The sequence below is a fragment of the Odocoileus virginianus genome, chromosome 28 (genome assembly GCF_023699985.2).
Source record: "Odocoileus virginianus isolate 20LAN1187 ecotype Illinois chromosome 28, Ovbor_1.2, whole genome shotgun sequence".
Taxonomy (NCBI): domain Eukaryota; kingdom Metazoa; phylum Chordata; class Mammalia; order Artiodactyla; family Cervidae; genus Odocoileus; species Odocoileus virginianus.
The window spans coordinates 16,780,983-16,801,538 of record NC_069701.1 but is presented as its reverse complement, the minus strand read 5'-3'; the positions used below and the strand labels follow the sequence as shown (position 1 = coordinate 16,801,538).

Here is a 20,556-nt window from a genome sequence, read left to right as displayed (position 1 = left end):
AGTTTCAGCATCAGCATCAGTCCTTCCAAAAATCAGGACTGATTTTCTTTAGGATTGACTGGTTGCATCTCTTTGCAGTCCAAGAGACTCTCAAGAGTCTTCTCCAACGCCACAGTTCAAAAGCACCAATTCTTCAGCGTCCAGCTTTTTTTATAGTCCAACTCTCACATCCATACACGACTAGACAGGCCTTTGTTTTGACTAGACAGACCTTTGTCAGCAAAGTAATTTCTCTGTTTTTTAATAAGCTGTCTAGGTTGGTCATAGCTTTTCTTCCAAGGAGCAAGCGTCTTTTAATTTCATGGCTGCAGTCACCATCTGCAGTGATTTTGGAGCCCAAGAAAAAAGTCTGTCACTGTTTCCACTCTTTCCCCATCTATCTGCCAAGGAGTGATGGGACCAGATGCCATGATCTTAATTTTCTGAATGTTGAGTTTTAAACCAGCTTTTTCGCTCTTCTCTTTCACTTCCATCAAGAGACTCTTTAGTTCTTCTTCACTTTCTGCCATAAGGGTGGTGTCATCTGCATATCTGAGGTTATTGATATTTCTCCCAGCAATCTTGATTCCAGCTTGTGCTTCATCCAGCTCAGCATTTCTCATGATGTATTCTGCATATAAGTTAAATAAGCAGGGTGACAATACACAGCCTTGATGTAATCATTTCCCTGTTTGGAACCAGTCTGTTGTTCCATGTCCAGTTCTAACTGTTGCTTCCTGACCTGCATACAGATTTCTCAGGAGGCAGGTAAGGTGGTCTGGCATTCCCATCTGTAAAAGAATTCTCCACGGTCTGTTGTGATCCACATAGTCAAGGGCTTTGGTGCAGTCAATAAAGCAGAAGTAGATATTTTTCTGGAACTCTCTTGCTTTTTTGATGATCCAATGGATGTTGGCAATTTATCTCTGATTCCTCTGCCTTTATTAAATCCAGCTTGAACATCTGGAAGTTCCCAGGTCATATACTGTTGAAGCTGACTTGGAGAATTTTGAGCATTTCTTTGCTATCATGTGAGATGAGTGCAACTGTGCGGTAGTTGGAACATTCTTTGGCATTGCCTTTCTTTGGGATTGGAATAAAAACTGACCTTTTCCAGTTCCATGGCCACTGCTGTTTTTTCAAAATTTGCTGGCATATTGAGTGCAGCTCTTTGACAACTTCATCTTTTAAGATTTAAAGACTATTATAACTTTATATCTCATATCTGTCACTCTGAAGTGCCGCCATGAAAACAGAATCTGCACGTGTCTTGTTGATTTCTGCATCCTCAGTACTTATTATCACTCATATAATGATCAACACATTTTGTTGAAAGAAAAATTAAGGCAAATATTTACTGATATTATGGCAAAAATTAACTGATTTGGGGGTTGAGTTCTTGTGAATCAGACAAGAAATCAGTGGAGACAAGGAATCATGGAATCAGAGAAAGATATTTATGCCCCATATATAAGAAGGCACTGAAAAATTCCAGTTACCTAAGAATCAGCTTCTCACAAGCTTTCCACTTCTTCAAATTCCTCTATTTCCTGGCCTGGATTCTCATACTACATGACCCTACTGTGTTCGGAAACAGAGGCAGGGTCTCTACTGCCTAAAGACATTTGCTAAAATGTACTCTGCACCTACACTAAGTGAAGTCACTCAGTTGTGTCCGACTCTTTACGACCCCATGGGCTGCAACCTACCAGGCTCCTCAGTACATGGAATTCTCCAGGCAAGAGGACCAGAGTGGGTTGCCATTTCCTTCTCCAGAGGATCCTTACCCAGGGATTGAACCCAAATCTACCACATTACAAGCAGAAGCTTTACTGTCTGAGCCAAGAAGTTAGTGCACCTGGACTAAGGGACTAGCAACTGTGCATTAAAACAGGTCTGACAGGCTAGCTAATTTATAAGACCCAGAAAGACTTACTCTTAGGGGATAGGCTATGGATGGAATGAGTAGTTCAATATGTAAAGGTACTGCCATATGAAGGTGTGAGCATCTAAAATGATAATACTAAGTGTGCCAGGAAATAGGCTATGAAACAAGAGAAGAGAAAAAGGATGTTCTACCACTCTTTATAAGGGTCAAAGTGGTAAGACACATCCTCTAACAGCACAAGCATTTTTTCCTCCATCTGTCCCTCCTGCCTAATATTCAGGTGGCTAATGTAAATGCCAACTCTGCTAAGTATGATCTGAGGTTCTGAGGGCTCCCAGCACCAACTGAGAACCACGCCACAGACAGAGCACCTAGTGAGGCTACTCACGAAAGGAGTGGGAGAAACGGAAAACACTACTCACCAAGAGCAATGATGTGTAGGCAGCCAGGATCCCAAGGAAACTCAGTAAGACAATGGACCAGAAGAACCAGAGTCCTGTGCCTATAAAAATGACCCTGCAAAAATAAGTTTCAATCCTTAAAATACAGTAAAAAAAAAAAAAAAAAAAAAAAAGAAAGAAAGAAAATTAGTAGCATCTGCATCAAGGATAGGGGTGACAAGACCAACTAGATGAGGTATAAGAAAACTGGGAGATAAGAGAAGCAATTTGGGAACAGATGAGTGAAGAACCTTGGGGATATTTAGTGAAGAAGTTTTAACTTTGTCCTATAGGTAACTGGGTACTTTAAATGGGGCTCTGTATAAGTGGTATCATTTTTAAAAAGTTATTCAGAATATATATTCAAAATACATATTCTCTTTAAAAAACAATATAATATAGAAGTTCTGGAATTCTAAAAGAGAAAAAATCTACTACCTTAATAAAACTTAACACCTTCCATTTTGGAAGGTTTCTGGTTCATGTGAATGTACATTTTCTTATATAACTGCAAGCCACCATGTCAATTTCTCTATCTTGTGTAAGGTATTTGACCCCTTTAAAAACTGTTTTGACATGTTCTACTCCTAAAGGAGATTATGAGAGAAAATTGCTAATGATAAGCTAAGAGAAACAGGATTAAACTTGTTCCATGTATTGTATGTCAAAACTGTTTTATACTGTTCATTTCAAGATAACAGAGATTACCTTCTCACCATATAAAACCTGGAGAAATTATATTTTAACAATACAGACCTATAACTTGTCTTACTGTACTTTGAAGACACTGCATTTTTTACAAACTGAAGGTTTGTGGCAACCATACATCAAGCAAGACTATTGGCATCATTTGTCCAACAGCATTTGCTTACTTCCTATCTCTGTATCACATTTTGGCAAATCTTGCAATATTTCAAGATTTTTCATTTCTATTATATTTGTTGTAGTGATTTGTGATCAAGGATCTTTAATGTTACTACCACTACTCACTGAAGGCAAGTTATTCATAAATAGCTACAGTTAGCTATCTAGCAATAAAATAATTTTTAACTAAGGCATGAACATTTTTTATAAATAATGCTATGGTACACTTACAGACTACAGTATAGTAACAGTATAGTATAAAAAGAACTTTTATGTGCACTGAGAAATTAAAAGACTGTGTGGCTTGCTTTATTCCTATATTCACTCTATTGCTGTGGTCTGGAAATAAACCCTCAATATCTCCAAGGTATGCCTGTATAAAATATAGATGTGTGAACAAAAACCACGTTACAAATAAGTAAGGAAATTCTCTTTGGTGAGGAGTTATAATATACATCAAGAAGAATGGAACAAGCAAGCAGCTATCCGAGCGAGAGCTATCTAAGATCAAGACACTAAGAGTACTCTGTAAAACATGAGCTCATAGACGGCAATCAAAACATGTAAGGAGTGTCAACAAATTCATGCAGTATGTCAATGAAAAGAATAACCTGAACACTAAAAACATAATAGAATGATCAGAAAAGAACCACAAAATAATCAAGATCTTTAGAAAAATAAAGGTCTCACATTCATATAACTCGAATAGATGTTTTAAAACAAGTACATTAATTATCAAAACCATAAAATGGAGATCTTAGAAAACATGCAAGATAACCTATAATGGAAAACGTCTGAAAATATATATATATATATGCACGTGTGTGTATATCTATATATATGTAGCTGAATCACTTTGCTTACACTTATAAATTAGCTATTTTGTTGTTGTTTTAGTTGCTAAGTTGTGTCCAACTCTCTGTAAGCCCTTGGACCGTAGCCCACCAGGTTCCTCTGTCCATGAGTTTCCCATGCAAGCATACTAGAGTGGGTTGCCATTTCCTTCTCCAGAGGATCTTCCTGACCCAAGGATCAAATCCGCACCCCTTGCATTACCAGGTAGATTCTTTACCACCAAGCTACCAGGGAAGCAAATTAGCTATATTTCAATTTTTTTTTAATGAAAGATGGACTTAATAGCTGTTGAGATATAATCAAAGAATTCAGCAAACTGCTTAGCCAAGTAAGGATACTGACTTCATTTTCCAAGTGAGGAAGTGAAAGTTTACTATTTAATGGTGCCTCTATCTTTCCTAATCATTTCTCTGGCCACATCTATTTTCTTTCACTCCCTTTGAACCTAAAGGTCTTCTTTTGTACATTCAATTACATGTAAATATTGATATTGTTATAGTTTAGTTCAGCTCAAAATCCTCTCACCAAATTCTCAAAATCCTCTCACCAAATTCAGGTAAAGTTACCACCCACTCACCATAAACTGCAGGAAGAATTTTACACAAGTTTTTTTGTGTTTTTTTTTTTTCTCCTTTCATCTTCTACTTCTTGACCTACGGAGTTTACTCACTATAGATAGTAGTAGTCAAGTAGCATGGAAGTGAGAAGAATGAAAAGGTGTTTGTTTAGCTGAGTGGAATTGAAAAAAGTGTTTCTTGGCTGTCACATTTTTAAATTGTGAATATACAATTGCTCAAGATTATGCAGTAGACTTCACTCCACATGGATTGTCCACTTTAGGATTCTTCTGACTTACTATTTTCAAGCAGTTTCCTCTGTTCTACAACACTGCTTTACATCTCTCTAGCAGAATAATCTGGAGAAGGCAATGGCAACCCACTCCAGTACTCTTGCCTGGAAAATCCCATGGACAGAGGAGCCTGGTAGGCTGCAGTCCACGGGGTCGCTAAGAGTCAGACATGACTGAGCGACTTCACTTTCACTTTTAACTTTCATGCATTGGAGAAGGAAATGGCAGCCCGCTTCAGTGTTCTTGCCTGGAGAATCCCAGGGACGGGGGAGCCTGGTGGGCTGCCGTCTATGGGGTCACACAGAGTCGGACACGACTGAAGCGACTTAGCAGCAGCAGCAGCATCAGAATAATCACACACCTTTTTGGATGAAGTCCTTCTCATCCAATAGAGACAGCCCTTGTCTGGCAGCCCAGTCAGCCTTCCAGTCTACATCCAGTCTCTGCGCTCATATTTAAAGAAACCTTCTAGGAGCCTTTCCTTGCTCTCCCAGAGATACAAGGTGCGGACTTCTGGCATGCTCTCCCAATGTCTACCATACACACCCCAATGCTCATCAGCAGAATCAACTGTCAGCTGACAGCAACTCTGAGGAAAAACAAAAGACACAACAGGTTCTACATGAGGACACACACAAGCCATGGAGCTTTTGTCTGTCTACCACCATGTCAAGAGCCGATTCTTTGCAACCCCGTGAACTGCAGCATGCCAGGCTTCCCTACCCTTCACTACCTCCCAGAGTTTGCTCAAACTCATGTCCATTGAGTCAGCCATATCATCCAAACCTCTCCTCTGTCACCCCCTTCTCCTACTGTCCTCAATCTTTCCCAGCATCAAGGTCTTCTCGAATGAGTCAGCTCTACACATCATGTGGCCAGAGATTGGAGCTTCAGCTTCAGCATCAGTCCTTCTAATGAATATTCAGGGATGATTTCCTTTAGGATTGACTGGCTTGATCTCCTTGTTGTCCATGGGACTCTCAAAAGTCTTCTCCAGTGCCACAATCTCACATCCGTACACGACTACTGAAAAAAAAAGCATAGCTTTGACTAGAAAGACTTTTGTCGGCAAAGTGATGTCTCTGCTTTTTAATATGCTGTCTAGGTTGGTCATAGCTTTTCTTTCAGAGTGAGGGTCTTTTAATTCTGTTGCTGCTGTCACCATCTGCAGTGATTCTGGAGCCCAAGAAAATAAAACCTGTCACTATTTCCACTTTTTCCCATCTTTTTCCTGTGAAATGATGGGACCAGATGCTATGATATTAGTTTTTTGAATGTTGAGTTTTAAGCCAGCTTTTTCCCTCTCCTCTTTCACCTTCATCAAGAGGCCCTTTAGTTCATCTTCGTTTTCCACCATCAGGGTGGCATCATCTGCATATCTGAGGTTACCCATATTTCTCCCAGTAATATTGATTCCAGCTTGTGAGCCATCCAGCCCAGCATTTCACGTGATGTATTCACGTGTTAAATAAGCAGGGTAAAAACATACAGCCTTGATGTACTACTTTCCCAATTTTGAACCAGTCCACTGTTTCATGTCCAGTTCTAATTGTTGCTTTCTGACCTGCATACAGGTTTCTCAGGAGGCCAATAAGGTGGTCTGGTTTGGCATCTCTTCAAGAATTTTCCAGTTTGCTGCAATCCACACAGTCAAAGGTTTTAGTGTAGTCAATGAAGCAGAAGTAGACGTTTTTCTGAAATTTTCTTGCTTTTTCTGTAATCCAAAAGATGTTGGCAGTTTGATCTCTGGTCCCTCTACCTTTTGTAAATCCAGCTTGAACATCTGGAAGTTCTCGGTTCATGTACTACTGAAGCCTAGCTTGAAGGATTTGAGCATAATCTTGCCAGCAAGTAAAATGAGTGCAACTGTATGGCAGTCTGAACATTATTTGGTATTGTCTTTCTTTGGGATTGGAATCCCAATCCCAAATTGACCTTTTCCGGTCCTGGGGCCACTGGTAAGTTTTCCAACTTTGTTGGCATATTAAGTGTAGCATTTTAAAAGCATCATCTTTTAGGATTTGAAATAGCTCAGCTCCACTAGCTTTGTTCGTGGTAATGCTTCCTACGGCCCACTTGACTTCACACTCCAGGATGTCTGGCTCTAGGTGAGTGACCACACCATTGTGGTCATCTGGGTCATTAAGAAATACACAGTTCTGTGTATTCTTGCCACCTCTTCTTAATATTTTAATACTCTTAATATCTCTGCTTCTTGTCATTTCAGTCCTTTACTGTGCCCATCTTTGCATGAGATGTCCCCTTGGTATCTTCACTTTTCTTGAAAAGATCTCTGGTCTTTCCCACTCTATAGTTTTCCTCTATTTCTTTTCATTGCTCACACAAGAAGGCTTTCTTATCTCTCCTTGCTTTTCTTTGGAACTCTGCATTTAGTTGGGTATATCCTTCCCTCTTTCCTTTGCCTTTCGCATCTCTTCTTTACTCGGCTCTTGTAAGGCCTCCTCAGACAACCACTTTGCCTTCTTGCACTTTTTTTCTTGGGGATGATTTTGGTCACCACTTCCTATACAATGTTATGAACCTCTGTTCATAGTTTTTCAGGCACTCTGTCTACCAGATCTAATCCCTTGAATCTATTTGTCACCTCCACTATGTGGAGGGATTTGATTTAGGTTCAATGGCCTAGTGGTTTTCCCTACTTTCTCCAATTTTAGACTGAATTTTGCAGTAAGGAGCTGATGATTCGACCCACAGTCAGTTCCAGGCCTTGTTTTTGCTGACTGTATACAGCTTATCCATCTTTGGCTGCAAAGAATATAATCAATCTGATTTAGGTATCAATCATCTGATGATGTCCATGTATAGAGTTGTCTTTTTTGATGTTGGAAGCTAACTCTCCTTAGCGAATGTTAACACCTTAGCTAATGGTATTGCTTTGTATTAGCTTGGCATCAATGATATTGCCTGGATTCCATTTTGTTTGTCCAATGAACCACAGAGACCTCAAACTGACACTAGCACTCTCAGGTGCTAGTGATCTAGACATGATCTAGACAGCAGCCCTTAGTCATAAGCCAATAAAAGTTCTTGATATCACTCTCCCAACAGTCCTTTTGGTCAACAGTCTCCCATGTTTCCCAGCACCTGTATGCTTTATGTGCCCCTTAGATAAGACTCTCATAGGGCTTACAAGAACTTTCCTCTTATAGTATGATTTAACCAATCTGGCCCTAGCCCAGGAATCACAAAGCACTCTAGCCATAGACCCTAATAAAGGCATGTGCCTAGGTCCTGCCTTGCTCTCTGTCTACATTCTCCCTTGACCTCCTTGGGTGGGCTCAAAGCACCATGTACTTCCTCCAGTACCTACAAATAATAAACTTCTCTATTTTAATTTCTCTTACAGTCTGTTGCTGAACCATCTTGTTGCTTCAGCTCACCATCTAGCACCCTGTGCTCCACATAACAAATGTTGCTATGATCACTCACCTAGAGCCAGATATCCTGGAATGCAAAGTCAAGCGGGTCTTAGGAAGCATCACTACGAACAAAGTTAATGGAGGTCATGGAATTCCATTTGAGCTATTTCAAATCCTAAAAGATTATGCTGTAAAAGTGCTGCACTCAATATGCCAGCAAATTTGGAAACCTCAGCAGTGCCAACAGGACTAGGAAAGATCAGTTTTCATTCCAATCCCAAAGAAAGGCAATGACAAAGAATGCTCAAACTAACGCACAACTGCACTAATCTCACACGCTAGTAAAGTAATGCTCAAAATTCTCCAAACAAGGCTTCAACAGTACATGAACCATGAACTTCCAGATGTTCAAGCTGGTTTTAGAAAAGGCAGAGGAACCAGAGATCAAATTGCCAACTTCCACTGGATCATTGAAAAAGCAAGACAGTTCCATAAAAACATCTGCTTTATTGACTATGCCAAAGCCTTTGACTGTGTGGGTCACAACAAATTGGAAAATTCTGAAAGAGATGGGAATACCAGACCACCTGATCTGCCTCTAGAGAAATCTGTATGCAGGTCAGGAAGCAACAGTTAGAACCAGATATGGAACAACAGACTGGTTCCAAATCAGCAAAGGAGTATGTCAAGGTTGTATATTGTCACCCTGACTACTTAACTTATATGCAGAGTACATCATGAGAAATGCTGGACTGGATGAAGCACAAGCTGGAATCAAGATTTCTGGGAGAAATATCAATAACCTCAGATATGCAGATGACACCACCCTTATGGCAGAAAATGAAGATGAACTAAAGGGCCTCCTGATGAAAATGAAAGAGAAGAATGAAAAATTTGGCTTAAAGCTCAACATTCAGAAAACTAAGATTATGGCATCTGGTCCCATCACTTCATGGCAAACAGATGGTGAAACAGTGACAGACTTTATTTTGGGGGGCTCCAAAATCACTGCAGATAGTGATTGCAGCCATGAAATTAAAAGATGCTTGCTCCTTGGAAGAAAAGTTATGAGCAACCTAGACAGCATATTAAAAAGCAGAGACATTACTTTGCCAGCAAAGGTCCATCTAGTCAAAGCTATGATTTTTCCAGTAGCCATGTATGGGTATGAGAGTTGGACCATAAAGAAAGTTGAGCACCGAAGAATTGATGCTTTTGAACTGTGGTATTTGAGAAGACTCTTGAGAGTCCCTTGGACTGCAAGGAGATCCAACCAGACCACCCTAAAGGAAATCAGTCCTGAATATTCATTGGAAGGACTGATGCTGAAACTGAAACTCCAACACTTTGGTCACTTGATGCAAAGAACTGAAAAGACCCTGATGATGGGAAAGATTGAAAGTGTGAGAACAAGGGGATGAGAGAGGATGAGACAGTTGGATGGCATCACCAATTCAACGGACATGAGTCTGAGTAAATGTCAAGAGTTCATGATGGACAGGGAGGCCTGGCGTGCTGCAGTCCATGGGGTCACAAAGAGTCAGACACGACTGAGCGACTGAACTGAATTCAGTAAAGTCATAACACACCTTAGATAAAAAAGGTGACCTGCAGAAATAGTTCATGGCTTTCATCATTTAGCTACATTTAACTAATCTTTCCTAGGATATGAAGAAGCTGAAGAAGACCTGGCAGGAGCATGAAGAATGTGGGCCCAAGTGCTTCCCCATGCCAACTAAGTGAACTACTAGGTACTGACACTGCATGGAGGCCGTCATAATGCCTGGATGTATCACTGATCTTTAGAGTATAAAGAAATAGCCATGATTCACTCCCTGCTTCCAAACTAAATGAATTTCTCCTGTAACTAATCCTAACACAATCTTATACTGGGAATGGAACTGTGAGAAATATAGACTTGGTTTAACTAAGTGGACCCCATTATTACACTACCACAGTCTACTGATGGTCAACTTGGTATTCATACATACCTCTATTAACCATCCTTGCTTTCTATCTTACACAATGTGATTATTTCTCAAAGAACCAAAACTATACCAATCCTCTCTCCAAAAGAGGATACAAAGGTCCTTTATCACCTCTATGGGATGTTTACATCTCTAATTTAAGTACCGATATATATGGTTAACTACTATGAATGCATCTTATTTTCAATGGTAGAATGGAAGAAGAGAAAAATATATACACACACACACACACACAGAATTCCGCTCTCATGATCTTTATCATTTAGTATCATATGAGTGATGATGTTAAATGTAAAAGGAACTTTGCAGATATAATTAAGGTTAAAATCAACTGACTTTAAAATAGTCAGTCAAAGTGGCTATCATCACAAAATCCACAAAGAATAAATGCTGGAGAGGGTGTGAAGGGAAGGGAACACTCCTACACTGTTGGTGGCAATGTAAAGTGGTAGAGCCACCATGGATAATAGTATGGAAGTTACTATAAAAATTAAAAATAGAGCTACCATATGATCCTACAGTCCACTTCTACACATATATTCAGAAAAAACATAGTCTGAAAGAATATATGCACCCCAGTGTTCACTGCAGCACTGTCCACAACAGCCAAGACATGGAAGTTGTGTCTATCTATAGAAGAAATGTCTATCGACAGAGGAACAGATGAAGAAGTTGGGGCACATATTAATACATACAATGGAATACTAATGAGCCATTAAGAAGAATAAAATAATGCCACTTGAGCAACATGGATGGACCTACAGATTGTCATATTGAGTGAAGTAAGCTGAGAAAGAGAAATATTATATGACATCCCATATGTGCAGAATCTAAAAAAAAGATGATAGATGATACAAATGAACTTACTTACAAAACAAAAACAGACTCACTGACTTAGATAATGAACTTATGATTATGGGGGGAGGGGCTGTTAGCAAGTTTGGGATCAACATGTACACAGTTATATTTTAAATGGATAACCAAAAAGGATCTACTGTATAGCACAGGGATCTCTGCTCAATGTTATGGAACAATGGGAAAAGAATTTGAAAAAGAATAGATACATGTACATGTATAGCTGAGTCACTTTGCTGTACACCTGAAAGTAATACCACACTGTGAATCAACTATACTCCAACATAAAATAAAAAGTTTTTTAAAAAAAAGAATAAATGAAAAAATTAGGGAGATTACTCTGGATTATCAGACTGAATCCAATGTAATCACATAAGCTCTTAAATCAGAAGTGGAAGTCACAGAGATGATAAAGGAGAAGTCAGAGAAATTTGAGAGTGAAAAGGACTAGAAACACCACTGCTAACTTGGAAGATAGAGAATGTCACAAGCTAGAAGTTGAGAACAACTCCCATCTGACAATCATTCATGAAAGAGCACTTCATTCCTACAACCAGAAGGAACTGGATTCTGCCAACAACTTGAATGAACCTAGAAGTGAATTCTCACTCAGAGACGCAGGTAAAGTTTAGTTTAATGGACACCTTGACTTCATTATGAGATCCTAAGCAGAGTACACAACCAACCACGCCCAACATCTGACCCAAAGAACTACGAGGAAATAAATGGATACTGCTTTAGGCCACTGAATTTGTGGTAATTTGCTATGGGAACAACTTGGAATATGGAGCAAATATGGAATATTGCCCAATAACTTTACCTGTAGCTTTAGAAACAATGGGACCTCACTCTTGTGTTTTAATACCTTTTAACTGAAGATGGAGTACTGCTGTGAGGATTTTGCCTGCCTCTGAGTATTGTATTCCAACCCTAAAGAAATAACCACAGGGTGGGTTTGGGGATTCCAATGATTACCTACTTCCATTGATTACTCTGAATGGTGAATTATAGTGCTGCTTTATATCTCTAGAAATTTGTATCAATTCAGAGTCAGTACCCAGTAACTGTCCCAAAAGTATTTCTCTTGGCCTGGTGCACAACCACCCTTGTAAAGAGCCAGCTCTCCCTTGGGGGGTGAATTCTACAGTCCGGTAAGGGCAGATCACTTTATGCAGCCAGGCTCTTCCTCAAGGATTTCTCTTCATTCAAGAGCTAATTTACTTGGTAAACGAAATACAGAATAGGAACAAAGAATAGGAAAACAACAGAAAAAAACTAACAAAACTAAGACTTCATTCTTTGAATAAATACACAAAATTGACAAAGCATCAATAAGACTAACCAAGGAAAAAAGAGGATCCAAATAAATAAAAATTTAAATTTAAAAGGAGTCTCGACAACTGATATCACAGAAAGGAACGTAATAGATGACTATGAACAACTTTGATGCTTTCAAACTGTGGTGCTGAAGAAGACTCTTTAGAGTCCCTTGGATAGAAAGGAGATCAAACCAGTCAATCCTAAAGGAAATCAACTCTGAATATTCATTGGAAGAACTAATACTGAAGCTGAAGTTCCAATACTTTGGCCACCTGATATCAAAAGCTAACTCATTAGAAAAGACCCTGATGCTAGGAAAGATTGAAGGCAGGAGGAGAAGGGGGCGACAGAGGATGATATGTTTGGATGGCATCACTGATTTAATGGACATGAGTTTGAGCAAATGCCAGAAGATACTGGAGGACAGGAAAGCCTGGCATGTTGCAGTCCATGGGGCGAAAAGAGTTGGATACAACTGAACAACTGAACAACAAAATGCACGACTATATACCAACAAACTGCACAATCTAGAAAAAAGGATTAACTTCTAGAAACAAACAACCTACCAAGACTGAATCATGAAGAACTAGAAAATCTGATCAGAGTAAGATTTGAAGTAATGAGAAAGGAGAGTGAATCAGTAATCAAAACCCTCCCAAAAAAAGAAAAGCACATGACCAATTGTTTCACTGGCAGAAATATTTAACTGGCAGAGTTTAAATATTTAAAGATGAATTAACATCAATTCTTCTCAAACTCTTAACAAAAGCTGAAGAGGACAGAGCACTCTCAAATTCATTTTACAAACTTCCTTTTAAATGTTTTTTTTTTTAAAAAAAACATTTTTTACCAGCATTTCCCTGATATAAAAGTCAGATAAGGAAAGACAAGAAAAGAAACTACAGGCCAAAGTCTCTGATGAATATAGATGCAAGAATTGACAACAAAATACTACAAGTCAAATATAACAGCACATTAAAAGAATCACACACTATGATCAAGTGGGTTTGTCCCTGTAATACAAGAATAGTTCTCTACACACAAATCAATAAATGTCATCATCACATTAACATATAGAATGAAAGATTAAAATCATATTATCATTTCAACAGATGAAAATACAGCATCTGACAAATTCAATCTCCATTCACGATTAAAAAAAATAAACTCTCAACAAACTGGGTATAGGAGGAATATATCTCAATGAAATAAAGTCACATATCACAAGCCCACATCTTACTCAATGGTGAAAGCTAAGAGCTTTTCCTGAAGATCAGGAGTAAGACAAAACTATATACCTTCACCACTCCTAATCAACATAGTACTAGAAGTCCTAGTTAGAGCAATCAGGCAAAATAAGAGAAAGAAATAAAAGGTGTCAGGATTGGAAAGAAGAAGTAAAATCTTCTCTATGCGAAGATGACATTTTATATAGAGAAAATATTAAAGACTCCATCAAAATACTGGAAAGATCTAATTGATTAAAGTTGAAGTTGCAGGACACAAATATACAAAAATCTGTTGCATTTCTACATACTGATAACAAATACATAAAAAATTAAGAATAACAACCTTAGTTACATCAGTTCAGTTCAGTCGCTCAGTTGTGTCCAACTCTTTGAGACCCCATGAACCCCATGCCAGGCCTCCCTGTCCATCATCAACTCCTGGAGTCCACCCAAACCCACATCCATTCCAACCATCTCATCCTCTGTCATCCCCTTCTCCTCCTGCCCTCAATCTTTCCCAGCATCAGGGTCTTTTCAAATGAGTTACATAATCATTAACAAAAATAAAATATTTAAGAGTAAATTTAATCAAGTACCTTAAAGAGCTACCCATTGAAAATTATAAGACATGAAATGAAAATATACCTCATGTTCATAAACTGAAATGATTAATATTGCTAAAATTTCCATACAACTGAAAGCAATCTAAGGACTGGATGCAATCCCTATCAAAATTCCAATAGCACTTTTTACAGAAATAGAATAAACAATCCTAAAATGTGTATGGAACCACAAAAGATCCAAAATAGCCAAAGTAATACTGAGAAAAAAGAACTAAGCTGGAGACATTACACTTTCTGATTTCAAACAATACTACAAAACTATAATAATTAAAAAAGTAACAAGTAACAAAAACAAACACCAGATCAATGGGATGCCACAAAAAGCCCAGAAATAAACCCATGATTATACATGGTCTATTATTTTACGACAAAGGAGACAAGAACCAGGATATTCAATGAGGAAAGGACAGTCTCCCCAATAAACAGTGTTGAACAAACATGCAAAACAGTGAAACCAATATCTTACACCACATACTGAAATCAACTCAATATGCATTGAATTCTTGAACATAAAACATCAAACCAAAGAACTCCTACAAGAAAATATAACCAGTAAGTTCCTTAATATCACCCTAGGTTGTTTTTTTTTTTAATTTGACATCAAAAGCAAAAGGAACAAAAGCAAAAACAAACAAGTGTAACTATATCAAACTACTTCCTCTGCATAGCAAAGCAAATGGGAGAAAATATTTACAAAGCATATATCTGATTAACAGATTAATATCCAAAAACATATAAAGAGTTCATACAACCGAATATCAATTAAAATAATCCAAGTTAAAAACAGAGAGGATTGGAATAGACATTTTTCCCAAGAAGACATACAGGCCACAGGTATATAAAAAGGTATTCAGCAACAACTAATCATCAGGAAAAAGCAAATCAAAACAACAATTAGATATCACTTCATATTTGTTAGAACAGTTTCTACGAAAAAGACAAAACATAACAAGTGTTTGCTAGGATATGGACAAAAGGCAACCCATGTGTACCACTGGCTGGAATGTAAATTGGTGCAGGCACTATGGAAGCCAGTATGTGGGTTCCTCAAAAAAAATTAAAACAGAGCTATCATATAATCCAGGAATTCAGCTTCTCAGTATTTATGAAAAACACTAACTTTAAAAGATATATGCACCTCTATGTTCACTGCAGCATCGTTTACAACAGATTAAAAGAATTAGATCTGAAAGACAGAGTGCCTGAAGAACTATGGACTGAGGTTCGTAACACTGTACAGGAGGCGGTGACCAAAATCATCCCCAAGGAAAAGAAATGCAAGAAGGCAAAACGGTTGCCTGAGGAGGCCTTACAAATAGAAGATAAAAGGAGAGAAGTGAAAGACAAGGAGAAATGGAAAGATAAACCGATCTGAATGCAGAGTTCCAAAAAATAGCAGGAGAGACAAGAAAGTCTTCTTGTGTGAACAATGAGAAGAAACAGAGGAAAGAAATAGAATGGGAAAGACTAGAGACCTCTTCAAGAAAGTGGAGATACCAAGGGAACATTTCATGGGCAAAAAGATGGGCACAATAAAGGACAGAAATGACAAGGACCAAACAGAAGCAGAAGATATTAAGAATAGGTGGCAGGAATACACAGACGAGCTGTACAGAAAAGGTCTTAAAGACCCAGATAACCATAATGGTGTGATCACTCACTTAGAGCCAGATATCCTGGAGTGTGAATTCAAGTGGGCCTTAGGAAGCATTACCATGAACAAAGATAGGGGAAGTGACGGAATTCAAGGTGAGCTATTTCAAATCCTAAAAGATGACGCTGTTAAAGTGCTGCAGTCAGTATGTCAGCAAAGTTGGAAAACTCAGCAGTGGCTGCAGGACTAGAAAAGGCCATTTTCCATTTCAATCCTGAAGAAAGGCAATGCCAAAGAATGTTCAAATGCCTGTACAATTGCGTTCATTTCACATGCTAGCAAGGTAATGCTCAAAATCCTTCAAGCAAGGCTTCAATAGTATGTGAACTGAGAACTTCTAGGTGTTCAAGCTGGATTTAGAAAAAGCAGAGGAACCAGAGATCAAATTGCTAACATGCAATGGATCAGAGACAAAGCAAGAGAACTCCAGAAAAACATCTACTTCTGCTTTACTGACTACATTAAAGCCTTTGATGGTGTGGATCACAATGAACTATGGGGAAAATGCTTAAAGAGACAGGAATACCAGACCACCTTACCAGCCTCCTAAGAAACCTGCATGCAGGTAAAGAAGAAACAGTTAGAACTGGACATGGAAAAATGGATTGCTTCAAAATTGGGAAAGGAGTACATCAATGCTATTTGTTTTCACCTGCTTATTTAACTTATATGCAGAGTATATTCTGCAAAATGCTGGCCTGGATGAAGCACAAGCTGGTATCACAATTGCCGGGAGAAACACCAACAACTTCAGATATGCAGATGACACCACCCTAATGGCAGAAAAAGAAGATGAACTAAAAGGCCTCTTGATGAAAGTGAAAGAGGAAAGTGAAAAAGCTGGCTTAAAACTCAACATTCAAATAACTAATATCATAGCATCTGGTCCCATCATTTCAAAGCAAATAGATGGGGGAAAAGTGGAAACAGCAGCAGATTTTATTTTCTTGGGCTCCAAAATCACTGTGGACAATGACTGAAGCCATGAAATTAAAAGACGCTTGTTCCTTGGAAGGGAAGTTATGACAAACCGAGATAGCTTATTAAAAAGCAAAGACATCACCTTTGCTGACAAAGGTCTGTCTAGTCAAAGCTATAGTTTTTCCAGTAGTCATCTACAGATGTGAGAGCTGACCATTAAGAAGGCTGAGTGCCAAAGAACTGATCCTTTTGAACTGTGGAGCTGGAGAAGACTGTTGAGAGTCCTCTGGACAGCCAGGAGATCAAACCAGTCAATCCTAAAGAAATCAACCTTGAATATTCACTAGAAAGACTGATGCTGAAACTGAAGCTCCCACACTTTGGCCACTTGATACGAGAGTCAACTCACTGGAAAAGACCCTGATGCTGGGAAAGACTGAAGCAGAAGGAGAAGGGGACAACAGAGGATGAGATGGCTGGATGGCATCACTGGATCGATGACATGAGTTTAAGCCAGCTCTAGGAGCTGGTGATGGACAGGGAAGCCAGGCATGCTGCAGTCCATGGGGTCACAAAGAGTCAGACACGACTGAGTGACTGAACAATAATGATATAGAAATAACCAAAGCATCCACTGAAAGATAAATAGACAAAGAATATGTTGTGTGTATATACAATAGAATATTCAGCCCTAAAAGAGAAGGAAATCTTGTCATTTCTGACAACCTGATGAACCCTTGAGGGTATTGTGATTAGTGAAATATATCAAACAGAAAGACAAATACATTATGATCTCCCTTATATGTCGAATCTAAAAAACAAAAAAATAAGCTCATAGATAGAGCAGACTGGTGGTCGCCAGAGGTGAGAGTGTATGAAATGAGTGAAGGGAGTCAATCGGTACAAACTTCCAGTTATTAAATAAGTAAGTCATTACAATGTAACATACAGCAGGGTAACTACACTTGATAATACTGCATTATATATTTGGAAATTGCTAAGAGAGTAGATATTAAAACTTCTCATCACAAAAAAAGAATTATAATTATATGTGGTGATGGATGTTAAAAAGATTTATTGTTGTGATCATTTTACAACATATACAAATATCAAATTATTATGTTGTATCCACCTGAAACTAACACAATGTTGCATCTCAATAAAACATTTTTAAAAATTGAGGGAAGTTTTACTTTAAAAGAAAACAATTCTGTATCTCAAGTCCTGTGGAATAAATGAATCCATAAGCAAAGACTGCATGTAAATTAATGAAAAATTAGTAAAGATCCCACAAAGTAAACAAAGCAATAAAACTGAAAAGTAAATAAATTAACCAGTTCTGGAACTTAATGAATGATTAAACCAAAACAAATTCCATCTATAAAATTAAAAATGATCAAAATTAGAACATTTATAACCTCAATGAGGTACCATTACACACCAGTCAGAATGGCTGCTATCCAAAAGTCTACATGCAATAAATGCTGGAGAGGGTGTGGAGAAAAGGGAACCCTCTTATACTGTTGGTGGGAATGCAAACTAGTACAGCCACTATGGAGAACAGTGTGGAGATTCCTTAAAAAACTGGAAACAGAACTGCCATATGACCCAGCAATCCCACTTCTGGGCATACACACCGAGGAAACCAGATCTGAAAGAGACATGTGTACCCCCCAGTGTTCATCAAGGCACTGTTTATAATAGCCAGGACATGAAAGCAACCTAGATGCTCATCAGCAGATGAATGGATAAGAAAGCTGTGGTACATATACACCATGGAATATTACTCAGCCATTAAAAAGAATTCATTTGAATCAGTTCTAATGAGATGGATGAAACTGGAGCCCATTATACAGAGTGAAGTAAGCCAGAAAGATAAACACCAATACAGTATACTAATGCATATATATGGAATTTAAAAAGATGGTAACCATAACCCTACATGCAAAACAGAAAAAGAGACATAGATGTACACAACAGACTTTTAGACTCTGTGGGAGAAGGCGAGGGTGGGATGATCTAAGAGAACAGCATTGAAACAAGTATACTATCAAGGGTGAAACAGATCACCAGCCCAGGTTGGATGCATGAGACAAGTGCTCAGGGCTGGTGCACTGGGAAGACCCAGATGGATGGGATGGAGAGGGAGGCGGGAAGGGGGATAGGGATGGGGAACACATGTAAATCCATGGCTGATTCCTGTCAATGTATGGCAAAAACCACTACAATATTGTAAAGTAATTAGCCTCCAACTAATAAAAACAAATGGAAAAAAAAAGAACATTTATTGCTGTCAATGGCATTTTAAAACAGAAAATCCTGTATCTCTATTGTGAATGGAAATTACTAGAATCTTTTGAGAAAATATAGGCATAATCAATTTTACTAGTGTTTATTCTTCATAACTCTTATTCCCATAACACTTATGGGAATCTATTGTAAGAATGTCACTTACAGCACAAAGATTTCTCTGTGCTCTCATATTAGAAACATTCATAATGCTTAACAACAAAAAAACATCAAGGAGAGATAAGAAAGCTTTCCTCAATCATCAGTGGAAAGAAATAGAGGAAAACAACAAAATGGGAAACACTAGAGATCTCTTCAAGAAAATCAGATACCAAGGGAACATTTCATGCACAGACTGGCTCAATAAAAGACAGAAACAGTATGGACATAACAGCAGCAGAAGATACTAAGAAGAGGTGGCAAGAATACAAAAAAAACTATACAAAAAAGATCTCCATGAGCCAGATGATCATGATGGTGTGATCACTCACCTAGAGCCAGACATCCTGGAATGCAAAGTCAAGTGGGCCTTAGCAAGCATCACTAAGAGCAAAGCTAGTGCAGGTGATGGAATTCCAGTTGAGCTATTTCAAATCCTAAAAGATGATACTGTGAAAGTCCTGCACTCAATATGTCAGCAAATTTGGAAGACTCAGCAGTGGCCACAGGACTGGAAAAGGTCAGTTTTCACTCCAATCCCAAAGAAAGGAAATGACAAAGAATGCTCAAACTAACACACAACTGCACTAATATCACACGCTAGTAAAGTAATGCTCAAAATTTTCCAAACAAGGCTTCAACAATATGGGAACCATGAACTTCCAGATGTTCAAGCTGGTTTTAGAAAAGGTAGAGGAACCAGAGATCAAATTGCTAACATCTGCTGAATCATAAAAAAAGCAAGAGAATTCCAGAAAAACATCTATTTCTGCTTTATTGACTATGCCAAAGCCTTTGACTGTATGGGTCACAACAAACTGGAAAATTCTGAAAGAGATGGGAATACCAGACCACCTGATCTGCCTCTTGAGAAATCTGTATGCAGTTCAGGAAGCAACAGTTAGAACTGGACATGGAACAACAGACTGGTTCCAAATAGGAAAAGGAGTATGTCAAGGCTGTATATTGTCACCCTGCCTATTTAACTTATATGCAGAGTGTATAATGAGAAATGCCGGGCTGGAAGAAGCACAAGCTGGAATCAAAATTGCTGGGAGAAATATCAATAACCTCAGATATGCAGATAACACCACCCTTATGGCAGAAAGTGAAGAACTAAAGAGCCTCTTGATGAAAGTGAAAGAGAAGAGTGAAAAAGTTGGCTTAAAGCTCAACATTTAGAAAACTAAGATTATGGCCTCCGGTCCCATCACTTCACGGCAAATAGATGGGGAAACGGTGGAAACAGTGACAGACTTTAT

At 38.4% G+C, this 20,556-nt stretch overlaps 1 protein-coding gene across 5 annotated transcripts in view; it reads right to left on the bottom strand.

The window, feature by feature from the left end:
• Window positions 1-20,556, bottom strand: part of LOC110150627 (glycerophosphodiester phosphodiesterase domain-containing protein 4-like) — a 142,010-nt gene that overhangs the window by 112,212 nt on the left and 9,242 nt on the right. For all 5 annotated transcript variants that reach the window (XM_070457261.1, XM_070457259.1, XM_070457260.1 and 2 more), the window contains one exon: window positions 2,290-2,383. In XM_070457261.1, the coding sequence (XP_070313362.1) occupies window positions 2,290-2,383 (94 nt within the window). The remainder of the gene's footprint in view (window positions 1-2,289; window positions 2,384-20,556) is intronic.